Raw genomic sequence first — 15,452 nt, 5'->3', positions numbered from 1 at the left:
CTGGTAGAAGCAGAGGAGCGAGCGCCACCTGCAGGCAGATGCTGGTAGAAGCAGAGGAGCGAGCGCCACCTGCCGGCAGATGCTGGTAGAAGCAGAGGAGCGAGCGCCACCTGCAGGCAGATGCTGGTAGAAACAGAGGAGCGAGCGCCACCTGCAGGCAGATGCTGGTAGAAGCAGAGGAGCGAGCGCCACCTGCCGGCAGATGCTGGTAGAAGCAGAGGAGCGAGCGCCACCTGCCGGCAGATGCTGGTAGAAACAGAGGAGCGAGCGCCACCTGCAGGCAGATGCTGGTAGAAGCAGAGGAGCGAGCGCCACCTGACGGCTGATGCTGGTAGAAGCAGAGGAGCGAGCGCCACCTGCAGGCAGATGCTGGTAGAAACAGAGGAGCGAGCGCCACCTGCAGGCACATCCTGGTGGAAGCAGAGGAGCGAGCGCCACCTGCAGGCAGATGCTGGTAGAAGCAGAGGAGCGAGCGCCACCTGACGGCTGATGCTGGTAGAAGCAGAGGAGCGAGCGCCACCTGCAGGCAGATGCTGGTAGAAACAGAGGAGCGAGCGCCACCTGCAGGCAGATGCTGATAGAAGCAGAGGAGCGAGCGCCACCTGCAGGCAGATGCTGGTAGAAGCAGAGGAGCGAGCGCCACCTGCAGGCAGATGCTGGTAGAAGCAGAGGAGCGAGCGCCACCTGCAGGCAGATGCTGATAGAAGCAGAGGAGCGAGCGCCACCTGCAGGCAGATGCTGGTAGAAGCAGAGGAGCGAGCGCCACCTGCCGGCAGATACTGATAGAAGCAGAGGAGCGAGCGCCACCTGCCGGCAGATGCTGATAGAAGCAGAGGAGCGAGCGCCACCTGCCGGCAGATGCTGGTAGAAATAGAGGAGCGAGCGCCACCTGCCGGCAGCAGCTGTTAGTAGAAGTAGTATCGGAGGGACGAGCGCCACCTGCCGGCACATCCTGGTAGAAGCAGAGGAGCGAGCGCCACCTGCCGGCAGATGCTGGTAGAAATAGAGGAGCGAGCGCCACCTGCCGGCAGCAGCTGTTAGTAGAAGTAGTATCGGAGGGACGAGCGCCACCTGCCGACACATCCTGGTAGAAGTAGAGGAGCGAGTTAGTAGAAGTAGTATCAGAGGGACGAGCCCCCCTATCGGCAGCTGCTGGTATCGCCATAGTAATATAATGAGGCAGCCGAGAAACCAGTACCACTGTCAACAACACAGCGGCCCCCTGCAATTTACCAGACGTCGCTGTCAGTTGGTCAAACTCTCTGCCAATCATCGCTGCAACTTTGCAGTTAGTCCAATGTTACCGCCTAAAGCTCGTCGTCACAGCAACTGCGGACCAATCGTTGAACAGCAACAACCTTCCCATAAAACTATTTACCAACTTTGAGCTGCGACATGCGCCCCCCCCCTCTCCTATTGGTGGCTAATAAACGAGACCGCCTCCATACTGTCCATTTTCTATTCGCGGATGGGGATGTCATTCATTAGAAAGTGACGAATGAGCTAGCAGCTTGTTTGAGGGGGACTGGGTGTAGCGGTTTGCCCGAGAGCTGTGACTTGCTATTGGACGAGAGGTTGTCCTGTCAGTTAAACACTATGATGATGCTATTGGCTGGGGTGGGCGTGGCGCTGCTGAGGGTCCCGCCTCGTCCAGGGGCTGCGCTGGGTCACAGCTGACTCGCTGCTCAGCGCTCGGGACGAGCGGACATGGCGGCCGGGGGGTGACGCTGCTGGGACTCCCAGCTCCCCGCCTGCCCTGCACAGCAGGAGCCCACGGACGGTGAGTCCTCCCCCAGCAGGGGCCACAGTGCTCCCTCCCCCCAGCAGGGGCCACAGTCCTCCCAGCCCCCTCTCAGCAGTGGCTGCAGCTCCTCCCCCAGCCTCATCTTATCAACAAACCCTGATCCCTGCCCTGGACCTTGTACTGCGCTCTGCTCTATGCTGGTGTTATATGGGACATTGCACAGTGTTATATGCTGGTGTTAGATGGGACATTGCACAGTGTTATATGCTGGTGTTATATGGGACATTGCACAGTGTTATATGCTGGTGTTATATGGGACATTGCACAGTGTTATATGCTGGTGTTAGATGGGACATTGCACAGTGTTATATGCTGGTGTTAGATGGGACATTGCACAGTGTTATATGGGACATTGCACAGTGTTATAAGCTGGTGTTAGATGGGACATTGCACAGTGTTATATGCTGGTGTTAGATGGGACATTGCACAGTGTTATAAGCTGGTGTTAGATGGGACATTGCACAGTGTTATATGCTGGTGTTAGATGGGACATTGCACAGTGTTATATGCTGGTGTTAGATGGGACATTGCACAGTGTTATATGCTGGTGTTAGATGGGACATTGCACAGTGTTATATGCTGGTGTTAGATGGGACATTGCACAGTGTTATATGCTGGTGTTAGATGGGACATTGCACAGTGTTATATGGGACATTGCACAGAATTTAGATTGTAAACTCCAATGGTACAGGGACTGATGTGAGTGAGTTTTCTGTACAGCGCTGCGGAAATAGTGGCGCTATATAAATAGCTGATGATGGTCTTGTATGGGACATTGCACCCAGTGTTTTATGCTGGTACTATGTAAAGCGCAGTGCTGTGTAATATAATGGTGTCATATTGTTTTGTGTTGTACAGCGCTGTGGCAGATGGTAACACTATAATATAATGCATGTGGGTTACGTGCAGAGAGTCCTGCTACGGTGCTGATTACAGGGTCATCACATCTGCATGTTATGTGCCTTTATAGAAGAAGTCCTCACTGGATGTGGTTATATTGAGATGTTTTTATACTATATTTTCAGAATGGAATCACTGATATGTAAATGTCCCTAATAGACACATTCACGTGGTTTATAGAGATCACTATGAACGAACGCAGACGCTGTAGAATTGGGCCATCACTATTGGACATATAGAAATATAAAGCAGAGTATGTTCAGCAGAGATGTAGGACGTTAATCGCTTGTCCTCCAGCCAGGAACATAAACCTGATCCCTGGTCATAAAGTTCCTGGGTATTTGGTAGCAGCGTTATTGCTGGTGGATATCGCTTATACATCATCCGTGTTGTGGGTTATGGACTCTCTAGCAGCTGGTGATATCACTGAGCATTAAGGGATTTCACTGGTTCTTTGTGAATTAAAAGTCTGCGTCCGGCAGAATGGCGGCCTGAACGCTTTAATGTGTCCTGTTATCTCTCACACTAGTAATAATGTTTCCTGTGTTGGATCTGCTCCAAGTGACCTGTTGCCATGTAAAGTGATCCACCCCTTTCTCAAACAGTATTTAGACAAACATGTACTTTAAAAAGACAAAAAGGCAAATTGTTCAGTTTATACTTATCCAAAGGTACAATTAAGTAGAAGGTCAATACAGACAGGAGCTGGACCACAGTGTGCTCATCAGTCAGCCAGCAAAGAAGACCCTAAAACCTACCTCTAAACTAATAATAAAAGGAGACGTCTTAGTTACTTACATGTGTAAATATCCAGCACTTACAAAGTGATACTAATAGGACGGTCCTAACCCTGATCACTGAGAGTACCAACAGTCGTCTCATTGCTGTGATTTGTAGGCACATTGTTGCTGCCCGGTAGATGGATCACACATCGCTTTAATGTAACTAAACTTCTGCTTTTATTAATGCTGTAACGGAGGTCTCTTCCTGGCTGGCACGAGGGCAGGGGGATCGTATTGTATGGAGATGTAGATCTTAGCACCACTAAGGTCATTATAGTAAAAGAATAAGCCACGGTATTTACATGTTTAGACAATAAGACATACTCCTGTATATAGGTAACTACAGTCAGATATTTGCATGTTTCCTGTGATGGTTGGTGGTATAAACACCATATTGTACTCTGTATAGTCTATTTCCCGGAGCAGGTTACACACACTGTACTGGATGTGGCATCATTGATGTAGGAAGTTAGTGTAATATCAGTCTGTCACTCTTGGGGGGACGTGTGTACTGCTCTCAACCAAAATATACTTTGAGAAATAGGCCAGGTGGTTTTTATTGGTCAGAATTCTATAGAAAATGAATTTTAGTTGTGTGATTTCCGTAAAGTGTCTGTGTACAGGTTACTCTGTGCAGGACGGTCGGACACTGGGGTAGATTTTGATGTACACGTTCTGAGATCGGCTGTTTTGCTTTCTGTGGACAGTGTTGCTTTATTCTACTAGTGATGTTTCTTCGTGTTGTAAACAGAGACCTACTGTTATTAATTCTTAATGTCTTTATTTGTGTGTCTAAGTGTATTATGATTGTGGGCTGCATTATACAAGAGAGAAATGAAAGTGTCTGTACACGTTGGATCACTTTATTAGCTGGTGCATGGCTTCCTGCAGATTTAAGCTTTATACGAGTTCTGGGTACACAGAATCTCAGAGTAAAGTGTGCACATGTCAGTATTCTGTAGGATAATTTACTAATGTATATCGCATCCATTTTTCATTGATTTTCAGCATTTCGTAAACTCCCCCCCCAAAATCGTGATTCCTGGTGACCCTAAGATGTGAGCGAAACTCTGCTACATTCCCAGCCAGACTACTCAGGGAACAATGGATCGGAATAAACGAAACTCGATTGCCGGATTCCCCCCTCGCTTGGAACGGATCGATGACAGCCTAGGGGGGGACGGTGGGATCGCGCAGCTGGGGAAGGTGTACTCGTCCTCCTACAACGCCCTCATCAGCGCTTTCTCCAGGCTCACGCGGCTCGATGACTTCACCTGTGAGAAGATTGGCTCCGGCTTCTTCTCTGAAGTTTTTAAGGTAACTGCTTAATTATTCTGACAGCATCCTGCAGAGCCTCTGGCACTTGCTGGATCGTTACCAGATTTTTTTTATATAAAGCTTAAGAAAGTAATCCGCCATTTAGACATGGGGCCCGAATCATTCTCTGTTGTAAATTCATGATTTGCTGCTGATGATGTCATGTGCTGATTAGAATCACTGCATCGGCTGACAGTTGTCACTTTGTGTCCCTTATACGACTGTTGTATCCAGTGAGACTTACAGAGCTGAAATACTCTGTGACTCACATATAAAAATAAGTTTAACAATCTGCATTTCAGATTCTGTAATTACAGGCTCCTCTAATGGAGAGGGTGGACATTAGTACAGCGTATTCTGAAGATAGATTACTGTGTGTATTTGCTGGGCTCCATGTCTTAGATATGACCCAGACGTCCCTACTGTGCCGCACAGCCGTGGATCTTAGACCCGGAACACCGGGAGTGCGAGCCGTTACTGTGACACATTTAGAAAGACACTCAGCCCTGTACGTGAGGAAGCGGAAGAGATTCTGAAGAGATGTTTGGGAAACGGAGCCCTGATTATATTCTCCTCATTGCTCTAGGAAGGGGTCGCTAGTGTTTAATGTGTCTATTATTGGAGGCAGCAGGAAGTCACAGACTGAGAGTTATATAGTGGGAGGAGCAGGGTCCTCAGCAGAACAGAGTATATCAGGAGATGAGTGATGTGTTAGTGAGGACAGGGCTGCATGTGACAGGGGCCACAGACTGAGCGTTATATAGTGGAAGGAGCAGGGACCCCAGCAGCACAGAGTGTTGCTGTGAGGCTCCTGTCACACTGATTTGGGAGGTTTGTAGGGTTAAACACACCTCTGTATGGAACAAAGTTCATGCATCCGACTTGTTTTGTTTGCAGATGAGTAATCAGACATCTGAATATTGTTGGAATGATTGTGTTTGCATCCAATTAAAACAAGACGCGCATTGTTTGGGTTTCTTTTTTTATTAGTCTGATTTGCATTTCCCTGACTTCCGGGAGTTAACTAACCACAGAGTATTTATTTATTTTTTTATACCTTTTAGCCGTAATAAAATCTATGTAAAAATGTTTCAAATATTATGAATTAACTTTGGCGATTATAGAAGTCCTAATGCACATTGTGTCTACATAGTTCTAGTATAATGAGGAAGGTCTTGTGTACATAGTCACATCATTTTCTGTATGTGGCCATATCCTGTTCATTTATTGTTTATATAGCGCGTATTACGCAGCGCTGTACGAATTACTGCTTGCTCTCAGGTCGCCGTGCTAGGAGGGAGCAGCTTCTCTAACATCAGACAAGAGTGACTGACAGCCTGGCAGCCCTGCTTTACCCGAATAACTGCAGCCTCTCCTTATTGACCTGTATCATATCCCATCAGGACACTGTTCTAACGCTGTGGGAGGAGCTTCAGCGGTCTGTAATGGGGGGGTTACATTACTCTATAACAGAGAGCTGCAGTAGAATGTCAGATAACACTGAGGAGTGTAGTTTACCATCAGGCATTGTATCTGAATATATCTATTCTAGGGTTATTGACCTCTTAACTCTTTCTGATCCATCATAAAACAAGCTCAGGTGTGATTGGTGGTTAGACATCACATGACCTCCGTGCTTCTTGCCCATGCAGTGTTATATGTCAGTAAATCTGTCCAGCTCGTGTCTGCTCCGTAGCGTCTCTGTAACTGCAGCTCAGTTATTGGACCTTCAGGCAGCTGACATGATTAATACTGGGAGATATATTGTATAAGGGGGAGGATTGTGCATAGAAGCAGATGGTTATTTGTAGTGTAAGCTGCACGTTATGTTGTGTCCAACTGGCTGTAATTTATAGGGTGCATTGTTTGCTGTTTGTTATGGAGGGGGTAGGAAATACTCCATGATTCTCTATTCATTACAAGAGCTGCAGTGGTAACAGCGGATACTCTGCCTGTACGTCGCCTCCTTCCCGGCACAGCGTGTTCTCCTGAGTGTGGGTTCGGTGGTCGCTGCTCCTGTGTCTGGTGCAAACGGATCTGACTGCTGAATCTTGTGTATGTTTCTTAATTTCATGGGATATTATATATCTATATCTTTTTGTTTAAAGAATGCTGTCCCTCATGGAAAGCAGCACTAAGCCTCGTATATACACCAACGTGGAACAATTATTCAAATAATTACAATTGATTAAAAATGTTATTCTATTTTAAATACTGAAGCAGATATTTGTGGCTGTAAAGCGTTTTACATATTGTAGATTTTGACAGCTGGTTACGGTTCAGTTCCCATGGTGACTGATTATACCGTTTAGAAGTACGTCTGTCCCCACAATCTACCCGTACTAGTGGCACTGGCACACGGCTATGTGTTGCTGTTCATTATAAGAGGCCCAGATGAGGCTACATGTTGGTCTAGTTATAGACGTTCCTATGCGTAGCGCCGCGCAGGAGTCCGCTGAGCTGAAACACTCTGCGCTGTCACGGCTGTCTTTTAACGAGTTTTGAAAAATGAATGCAGTAGGTGCCGTGACACTTAGCGAATGAACTAGAAAGCAATTTATCTTCTTCAAACATGAAAGACATTGCAGAGATGAGCAAATATATATATATATATATGTGTGTGTGTGTGTGTGTGTATATTTATGTATATATGTATGTATGTGTGTATAGATAGATAGCACATGCGTCTCGACCACTGACCGTCTGCTGGGAGGTGATGACTGACAACCTGTAGATGAAGTGCGGCTGCTCTCGATTTGTTTACAATGAAACCCGAGGCTGAGTCTGGGTAATACTTGGCAGGGCTGCAAAGCGCGTTAGGTAAATATTCCAGGACCAGGTGCTGCTGCAAGTTTCTGTGCATGTTCCAAATATGATCCTAAATTTCACTTCCGGTGGGCAGAAATTTAAGGCTTCTCCTGTCTGAGACGGGTTTCCAAGGGCAGGTTATTTTTTTTTGTCTGTAATAAATTGTGGTGACGTTTGGGATGCGGTTTTCTGAACTGCACAACTCAACTTTGATCTTCTGTTTTCCAAGTTATTTAAACTGCAGCTGAGATTTACTATTAAATGCAGCCCAGAGATGGTCTTTATTTAAGGGTATCTGTGATTGGTACGCAGCCTGTAATTACCAAACCTCCGTTCCCATCCACCCCCTGCCTGTTGGGACAGGCTCCACTTGTCCGTGTGCTGTGAACTCGCTGCCTTATTCCTGACTGAGAACTTAATGTTCTACAGGTCACCTAATCTGATGTATGTAGTACGTGCATAGGTCTAATCCTGCACAAATTCAATTACTGCCCTAAACTATGATGTCAATTTCTGTGGAGTGGATGATTATCCATTAAGGTTTCCATATTACAGCTGCTCTTGTAGTAGATTATTGTCTCCACATTGCATGTTGGCTGTCAGTAAATTTACTGTATATTTTACAGAGCCTTGACAATTTTATTTCTAATTTTGTGCAGCATAAATATTACCAAAAACATCTTGTTTGTATTTATATACCCCCTGTGATTGCTCAGTAAGAAATACGCAGAATGTTGCATTCTTGACTAATGGACTGATCTTCATAGGACAGAAGTCTGTAAACCTTTCATCTCCTGCTTGGTCAAATCTGTTCATCGATTTTCAGAAAGTGAACTTTTTAAAATGGGAATCCAGCACTTGAAAGCCGCGTTCATACAGATCGTCGCCACATAAAGCTTCCACAGTTCAAACATAACGTGCAAACATGTGAACAAGTGGGGACTTGACTTTGTGCTCCATAAAACTGACCTGTCTCCTACGTGGAGGCCGCCATGTTGTAGGTTGGACCAGTGTTCATGGGAATGGTTTATCCGTTCACTAGGGGTTGAGGCACTAGGATCCAGTGTATTATTGGATGATTTGGGATATAACATTTCCCCCTCCACTATATTCTACTGGTCTAGTTTAATGGGAGCGTTTGAATTCTGATTGTGAAGAATGGGTGTAAACGCCCTATTAGGGTCCATAATGTCATATATTGAGTCACAGAGACCAGTCAGTAAGAATAGGGCCCAGCAGATGACGGTGTCTTAGTGTGTTTAAGAAAAGAAAAAGGAATAGAAATAAAACTTCATGTCCCAGCTGTTTGTTGCCCTTTAGCCGCGATCTCGTGATATCACGTGAATGGAGGAGTCATTTAGCCGACGTTAACTGTTCAGCTCTATATAATTCTGCGTTGTCACATAATGTCCATTTCTGGTATCTCAGTATCGCGCTCTCACTCCTCCGGTAACTGTATACTGTAATAAATCCGTTATTCACAAACCTTTTCCTTTGTCTTTTCCACAGTCGCCCATTAAATGAGGCTGATGTGTGATTATTGTGGCGTTCTGCTCTTTGCTTGAATGTTGGTTTTTTAACGTCTTATAATTAATGTTCCCAGGCAGAACACTACAGAACGTGCGACCTCTGCATCTGGCTAGAGGAGTCCTCTATACAGTTATGCACAATGTATATATATGATAAGTTTCCCTTATTTCATAAAGCGGAAGAAACCGTAACATGAATACATCCAGTTATTACGTCGTTTTGTTTCTTTTCCACAGTGATTATATGGAACACACAGAAACATCTTTCTGTTGCTTTCATGGTGGTTAAATATCACCTGTGTGATTTGTGCACAAACTGTAATTTTATTCTGCCTGTTCTGCTTCCGGTTTTTCTTCTAGTAGACAGAACAGAGATTCTGCTGCTGTAGGGATCAGTGATCCCTATAAGAAAGCGCAGTCTTCTTCCTAGAACACTGCAGTGTCCTTCACATAGTCCTGTTTGTGTTATGTAACAAAGGCGGTGGGCGCTGACGGCACCTACTACTTCCCAGTGGGCCGGCCGATGTCACCGGCGCTTCCTCCTCCTGTCTACCGGGGAAGAAGGACCCGGCACATGATTAACTGTCCGGCAGTTTTTAATTCAATTTGGCGCTTTTTATTTATTTATTTTTTGCATAGAAAACGCCACAAAACAAAGGACTGCGCTAACATCACGTGATGCAATAGATACAGAATTGTCCTGTGTGTACAATGACAACAACGGTGTCATCCAAATTCTGTTCCGCCTCAGATTTCAATAGTTCAATAAAATGATTAGGTCAATAAATGTGGAAAGTTCGTGTCTGGATTTGTCACTATATATTACTCACAGACTTTCCTTACAGCCGGGTGGAATCTGGTTTCTCCTACAAGACTTGCTGTAATACAGACCCAAATTGCCCCCTTTCTCCACAGTAAAGTCAATTTCAAGCATTTATGCTTCAATCCATAAAAAGACATAACGAGTGCGGCTGGTTCATCGCAGCGCTGGGATCGAAGCTTTTTACTGTAGCATAATCCGGGAGATCTATAAAGTGCCTTCAGCGGACTCGCTGCTTCTCTACTTATTATTATTTTATTACATTCACGGTTTAATGCTCCTTTATATAATGTTAATGCCCTTTCTTCTCACAAACACGTCTTTGTAAGTGTTTAAAAGTCGCAGCTTGTGTCAGGAGTAATCCTGAAACTCTCCATTGATGGTTTATGGCTACAATAGTGTAATTCCTATAACACTTTCTGGTACAGTAGATGCAGATAACACCCCCCCCCCCCCCCCCCCACCCCACGTACTGTTCTGTGAGATTCACGTCTGTGTCTTCAGTAATACACGGACTGCTCGTATTACAGTCTGTTGTAGATAGAGATGGTCACTGACCCCCGTGTTTTGGTTTTGGATTCGGTTTTGGATCTGGATTACCGTCGTGTTTTGGTTTTGGTTTTGGTTTTGCAAAACCGCCATTGCGTGTTTTGGTTTTGGTTTTGGTTTTGTTTGGTTTTGTTTTGCAATTTGTTATAAAAATTACATTTATTGGTGCTAAAATAACATAATTTAGGTATTATTTTGTAGCTACATTATTATTAACCTCAGTAACACTAATTTCCAGTCATTTTTTATTCAATTTTGAACACCTCCTATGTCACAATATGATTTTCATACACTTGAAAAGAAAAATTGCTGCAGTTCTTGCCAGTGATAACAAAAAGGCCATTGTCATGCCTGGGCATAAGACCAAAAATCCACCTCTTAAGTGTGGAATTATTTTTACACGAATCCTGGCAAGAGTTGTCTATCCATTTGTAACATTTTGAAAGCCACACTCAGTAGAGGTAGGGACCTTAACCATCTGGGATCCTCATCCATGTTTCGTCATTTTTCAGCGAGTTATTGGCAAACTGTTGGGAAAATCAGAAACTTTGGTTAAAAAAAAATTAACAACAAGCATTCCAGCATAATCTACCTCCCTTCTCTCATCTACATCCCAGCACCTGCAATCTTCCCCCCCAACAATTGGCAAGTAAACAATCCTCTGCAAGAGGAAGCAAGAATGAAACCTGTCACCCAGTCGCAAAGCGGATCACAGACGCCCTGGGTACTATGCTAGCGTTAGATCTGTGTCCAATGTCCACTATTAATACAGTTGGTTTAAGACATTTAATTGAGGTGTTATGTCCCTGTTAGCAAATGTCATCACTATACCATTTTACTAGAAAAGCTTATTCTCTCCTGTACCGGAAAGTTCCTAAAAATGTCATTATTGGGTGACAAAATGGTATTCTACCCACTGTACACTTAACCACAGATATGTGTACAAGCGGAACTGGGCAAACAAAAGATTATATGACTGTGAAAGCCCACTGGGTTGGTCTTTCGCCTTCCCCAGCATGGACAGCAGCAGCATGTACCCAGGTGCATCACATTTTTGAGAAGTAGGCTACTCTGTGTATCAGCAGCTTCACTAAGAGGCATACAGCTGACAAACTGTTCCAAAAACTAAGGGATGTCATTGAAAGATGGCTAATCCTGCTTGGACTATCCTGAGGATATGTCATTTCTGATTACGACCCCAATATTGGTCCAGCATTACAGCGGGGCTGAATTCCATCACATTTCCTGTTTTGCACACACTATCAACTTGGTGTTACAGAACTTTTGAAAAATGACATGCAGGAGATGCTGTTTGTGTCCATAAACATTTAGGGTCAATTTGTGGTTTCTGCAACAGCATGTAGGAGAATACAGCAGCTGCAAGAAGACTAGCATTTGAGGGGAATATACTTTAGTCCAGCGAAGTAGTTACCTGTGAAGAAAGTGCAGACACAGTTAGCTTGAGTCTAGTGATTGCCTTAATAATAGATTTTGAAAAGGTGCTACATAAAATTATAGTGTGCAATAAAACAAAGTAAATGTGCTAACTATATTTTAATTGTAGATGAAATACTTAATTTTCTTTGCAAGGATCCCAGACTTATCAACATCTTGTTGGGACGTCTTCTCCTTCAGTTTCTCTGGCAACTGCTTGTAATAAAAGAAATTGCTTTCCCAAGACACCCAGTGATGATGCAGATGAGTCCGCTAAACATTTTGATATTTGCTGTGCTGTAAAAGAATTGCCCAAAAACCGTGACAGCTCTGCCCTAAAATCAACTAGTCATTCCCTTTGGAAGGCCATTATCAGCAATTACATCATACTACACAGACTTCTATGATATTGGGATATTGGGATGAATTAGTATTGTTGGAGGAAGATTATCACTAAACCCTGCCACCTCTCCAGTTTCGCAATGAGCTATGGTACAATAAAATGTAACTGCAGATTTAGACCAAGACTGTCAGCCCTATTATTTCTATTTCAGCAATTACAATTAGCAATGGAGCAATGGAGCTCTTCTCTTTGGGTGTTACCTATATAACGCAGCACAATTTGCCTGCAAATTCTACAGACAAGCCTGCTTGTCTTCCTCTCCATCAATGACTCTTAGCAATTGAGCACTCGTCTTTGGGTGTATATTACACCCAAACATTATTAGTGAAAATTATGAAAAATACAGTTTAATCCCTGATAGGCCCTCCACCATCCTTTGCATGTTAATAGTAGGATTGGTTGGAATTATGGTCAAGGTCACACATTTTTTTGACAAATCCTTCAAACCAGCCCAGATGTCAAACTGTTGTGGTCTGCCCCCTGCGTCATCCCTGCTTGTGTTTGGAAAGTGCATATTGGTGCCAGAACCTCACATGCCAGAACTGCTCCCACTGGTGCCACACTGCTGCAGGACTTACACAATCAACCGCATCCTCATCGTCGGATACCCAAATCTCCCCCACATCCTCTTCTAAAGACAAAGTGTCATCCTCACTTGGTGTATCACCGGCTACACTCGGGCTGTTCAGGCACACATCAGCAGAACTGCTGAAAGGGCCCTTCTTTATGGGTAGACTAACAGAATGGTCACGATTAGACATCCCACTGTTGGATGGACTCTCCACAGGGATTGTTGTCATTTGTGAATCAGAGCAAATATTCTCCTGTAATGCCTCACTGTTATCTTGCAGCTCGGCTTTGACGCGTAACAGTAGTTGTGCACCAATTGTAGGCTGGGTAACTTTTTGGGATCTGCCACTAATAGCCAAAGGTGAAGGCCTCATTCTCTCTTTGCCACTGCGTGTGTAGAATGGCATGCTTGCAATTTTTTTTTTATCGTCACTTAACTTTTGCTCAGTTACACTTCTTTTTCGCTTCAATACAGTAAAATTTTTTTGGGTTTTTGTTTTTTGCACTAATTTGAAAACACTCTGTTGTTTGACATCGCCTTGGCCAGATGACGTACTGGGAACACTAACATCAGGACTGGTGACAGAACCTGGTTGCTCATTTAGATCATATGTGGACTGCTTTGAATCCATTCTGAGCGCAAACCACTGGGGAGTGCTAAAAATTATTGAGTAGATACTGCTGACAGATATGACTTTTGACAGCCAGAAATATTAATGCACAATTAGGGAGGACACCCCAAAAACACTGAGGAGTGCTAAAAATTATTGAGTAGATACTGCTGACAGATATGACTTTTGACAGCCAGAAATATTAATGCACAATTAGGGAGGACACCCCAAAAACACTGAGGAGTGCTAAAAATTATTGAGTAGATACTGCTGACAGATATGACTTTTGACAGCCAGAAATATTAATGCACAATTATGGGGGACACCCCAAAAACACTGAGGTGTGCTACAAATTATTGAGTAGATACTGCTGACAGATATGACTTTTGACAGCCAGAAATATTAATGCACAATTAGGGAGGACACCCCAAAAACACTGAGGAGTGCTAAAAATTATTGAGTAGATACTGCTGACAGATATGACTTTTGACAGCCAGAAATATTAATGCACAATTAGGGAGGACACCCCAAAAACACTGAGGAGTGCTAAAAATTATTGAGTAGATACTGCTGACAGATATGACTTTTGACAGCCAGAAATATTAATGCACAATTAGGGAGGACACCCCAAAAACACTGAGGAGTGCTAAAAATTATTGAGTAGATACTGCTGACAGATATGACTTTTGACAGCCAGAAATATTAATGCACAATTATGGGGGACACCCCAAAAACACTGAGGTGTGCTACAAATTATTGAGTAGATACTGCTGACAGATATGACTTTTGACAGCCAGAAATATTAATGCACAATTAGGGAGGACACCCCAAAAACACTGAGGAGTGCTAAAAATTATTGAGTAGATACTGCTGACAGATATGACTTTTGACAGCCAGAAATATTAATGCACAATTAGGGAGGACACCCCAAAAACACTGAGGAGTGCTAAAAATTATTGAGTAGATACTGCTGACAGATATGACTTTTGACAGCCAGAAATATTAATGCACAATTATGGGGGACACCCCAAAAACACTGAGGTGTGCTACAAATTATTGAGTAGATACTGCTGACAGATATGACTTTTGACAGCCAGAAATATTAATGCACAATTATGGGGGACACCCCAAAAGCGCTGGGGAGTGCCAAATATGAAGAAAAAATAATAAACCTCTATCCTCCTCTCTGCACTAGCGATTTTGGTTAGAGCAATTGCAAGAACAATATGGTATTCTCTGTCCCTGCTCTAATTAGCCTATGACTACACCCTGCTCTCTCCCTCTGTCAAATGGCGATGGATTGCTGTGGAGGCGTGTATTTATAAAGTTGAAGTATCGCGAGAACCGAGTCCCGAGATCCGACGACGTCACAATGACGTTCGGCCTCGATTTGGATTCGGAATGGGCGGGAGAGTACCGAGCTGCTCAGCTCGGTACTCGGATACCCAAAGTTCGGGTGGGTTCGGTTCTCGGAGAACCGGACCCGCCCATCTCTAGTTGTAGATGATACGGACGTGATGTCACGTTCTTACCACTGGGCTATTATGTGATTTATGGGGATATTTGAAGCCCCCCCCCCCCCCGCTCGAGCGATGGGTCCTGTGACTACTTACCCCCTATACATGGGCACAGAAGTACCTGATCTCCAATATCTGTATAATGAGAGAGAACCGTATGTGAATGTACAATGTAGGAGATCACCAGATCCTGTAATATAACACAAGATACCAGATCTTTCTGATTTCTCTTTTTCTTGTACCGAATGATGGAAGTTTCACAACATGTTCATTTAAAACGATTATCTGCTGTAGACCCCACAACACGTATCCTCCTGTGTCCTGACACATGGGGGCCGTTCATGTCTTCTGCTCATGTGCCCACTAAACACCAATTAAGGGAATGAAAACATTGCTCATTTTTGCTCA

At 44.2% G+C, this 15,452-nt stretch overlaps 1 protein-coding gene across 1 annotated transcript in view; it reads left to right on the top strand.

Annotated features, from left to right (window-relative positions):
• Positions 1–1,631: 1,631 nt before the first annotated feature.
• Positions 1,632–15,452, top strand: part of TESK2 (testis associated actin remodelling kinase 2) — a 38,813-nt gene continuing 24,992 nt past the window's right edge. Inside the window, exons 1-2 of the mRNA XM_075181636.1 lie at positions 1,632–1,780; positions 4,495–4,803. Of these exons, the coding sequence (XP_075037737.1) occupies positions 4,591–4,803 (213 nt within the window). The 5' untranslated portion in view covers positions 1,632–1,780; positions 4,495–4,590. The remainder of the gene's footprint in view (positions 1,781–4,494; positions 4,804–15,452) is intronic.

Source organism: Mixophyes fleayi, chromosome 8 (assembly GCF_038048845.1).
Source record: "Mixophyes fleayi isolate aMixFle1 chromosome 8, aMixFle1.hap1, whole genome shotgun sequence".
In the NCBI taxonomy this organism is placed as follows: domain Eukaryota; kingdom Metazoa; phylum Chordata; class Amphibia; order Anura; family Limnodynastidae; genus Mixophyes; species Mixophyes fleayi.
Note: the sequence above shows the minus strand (reverse complement) of the source record. Positions and strands in the feature narration are given on the sequence as shown.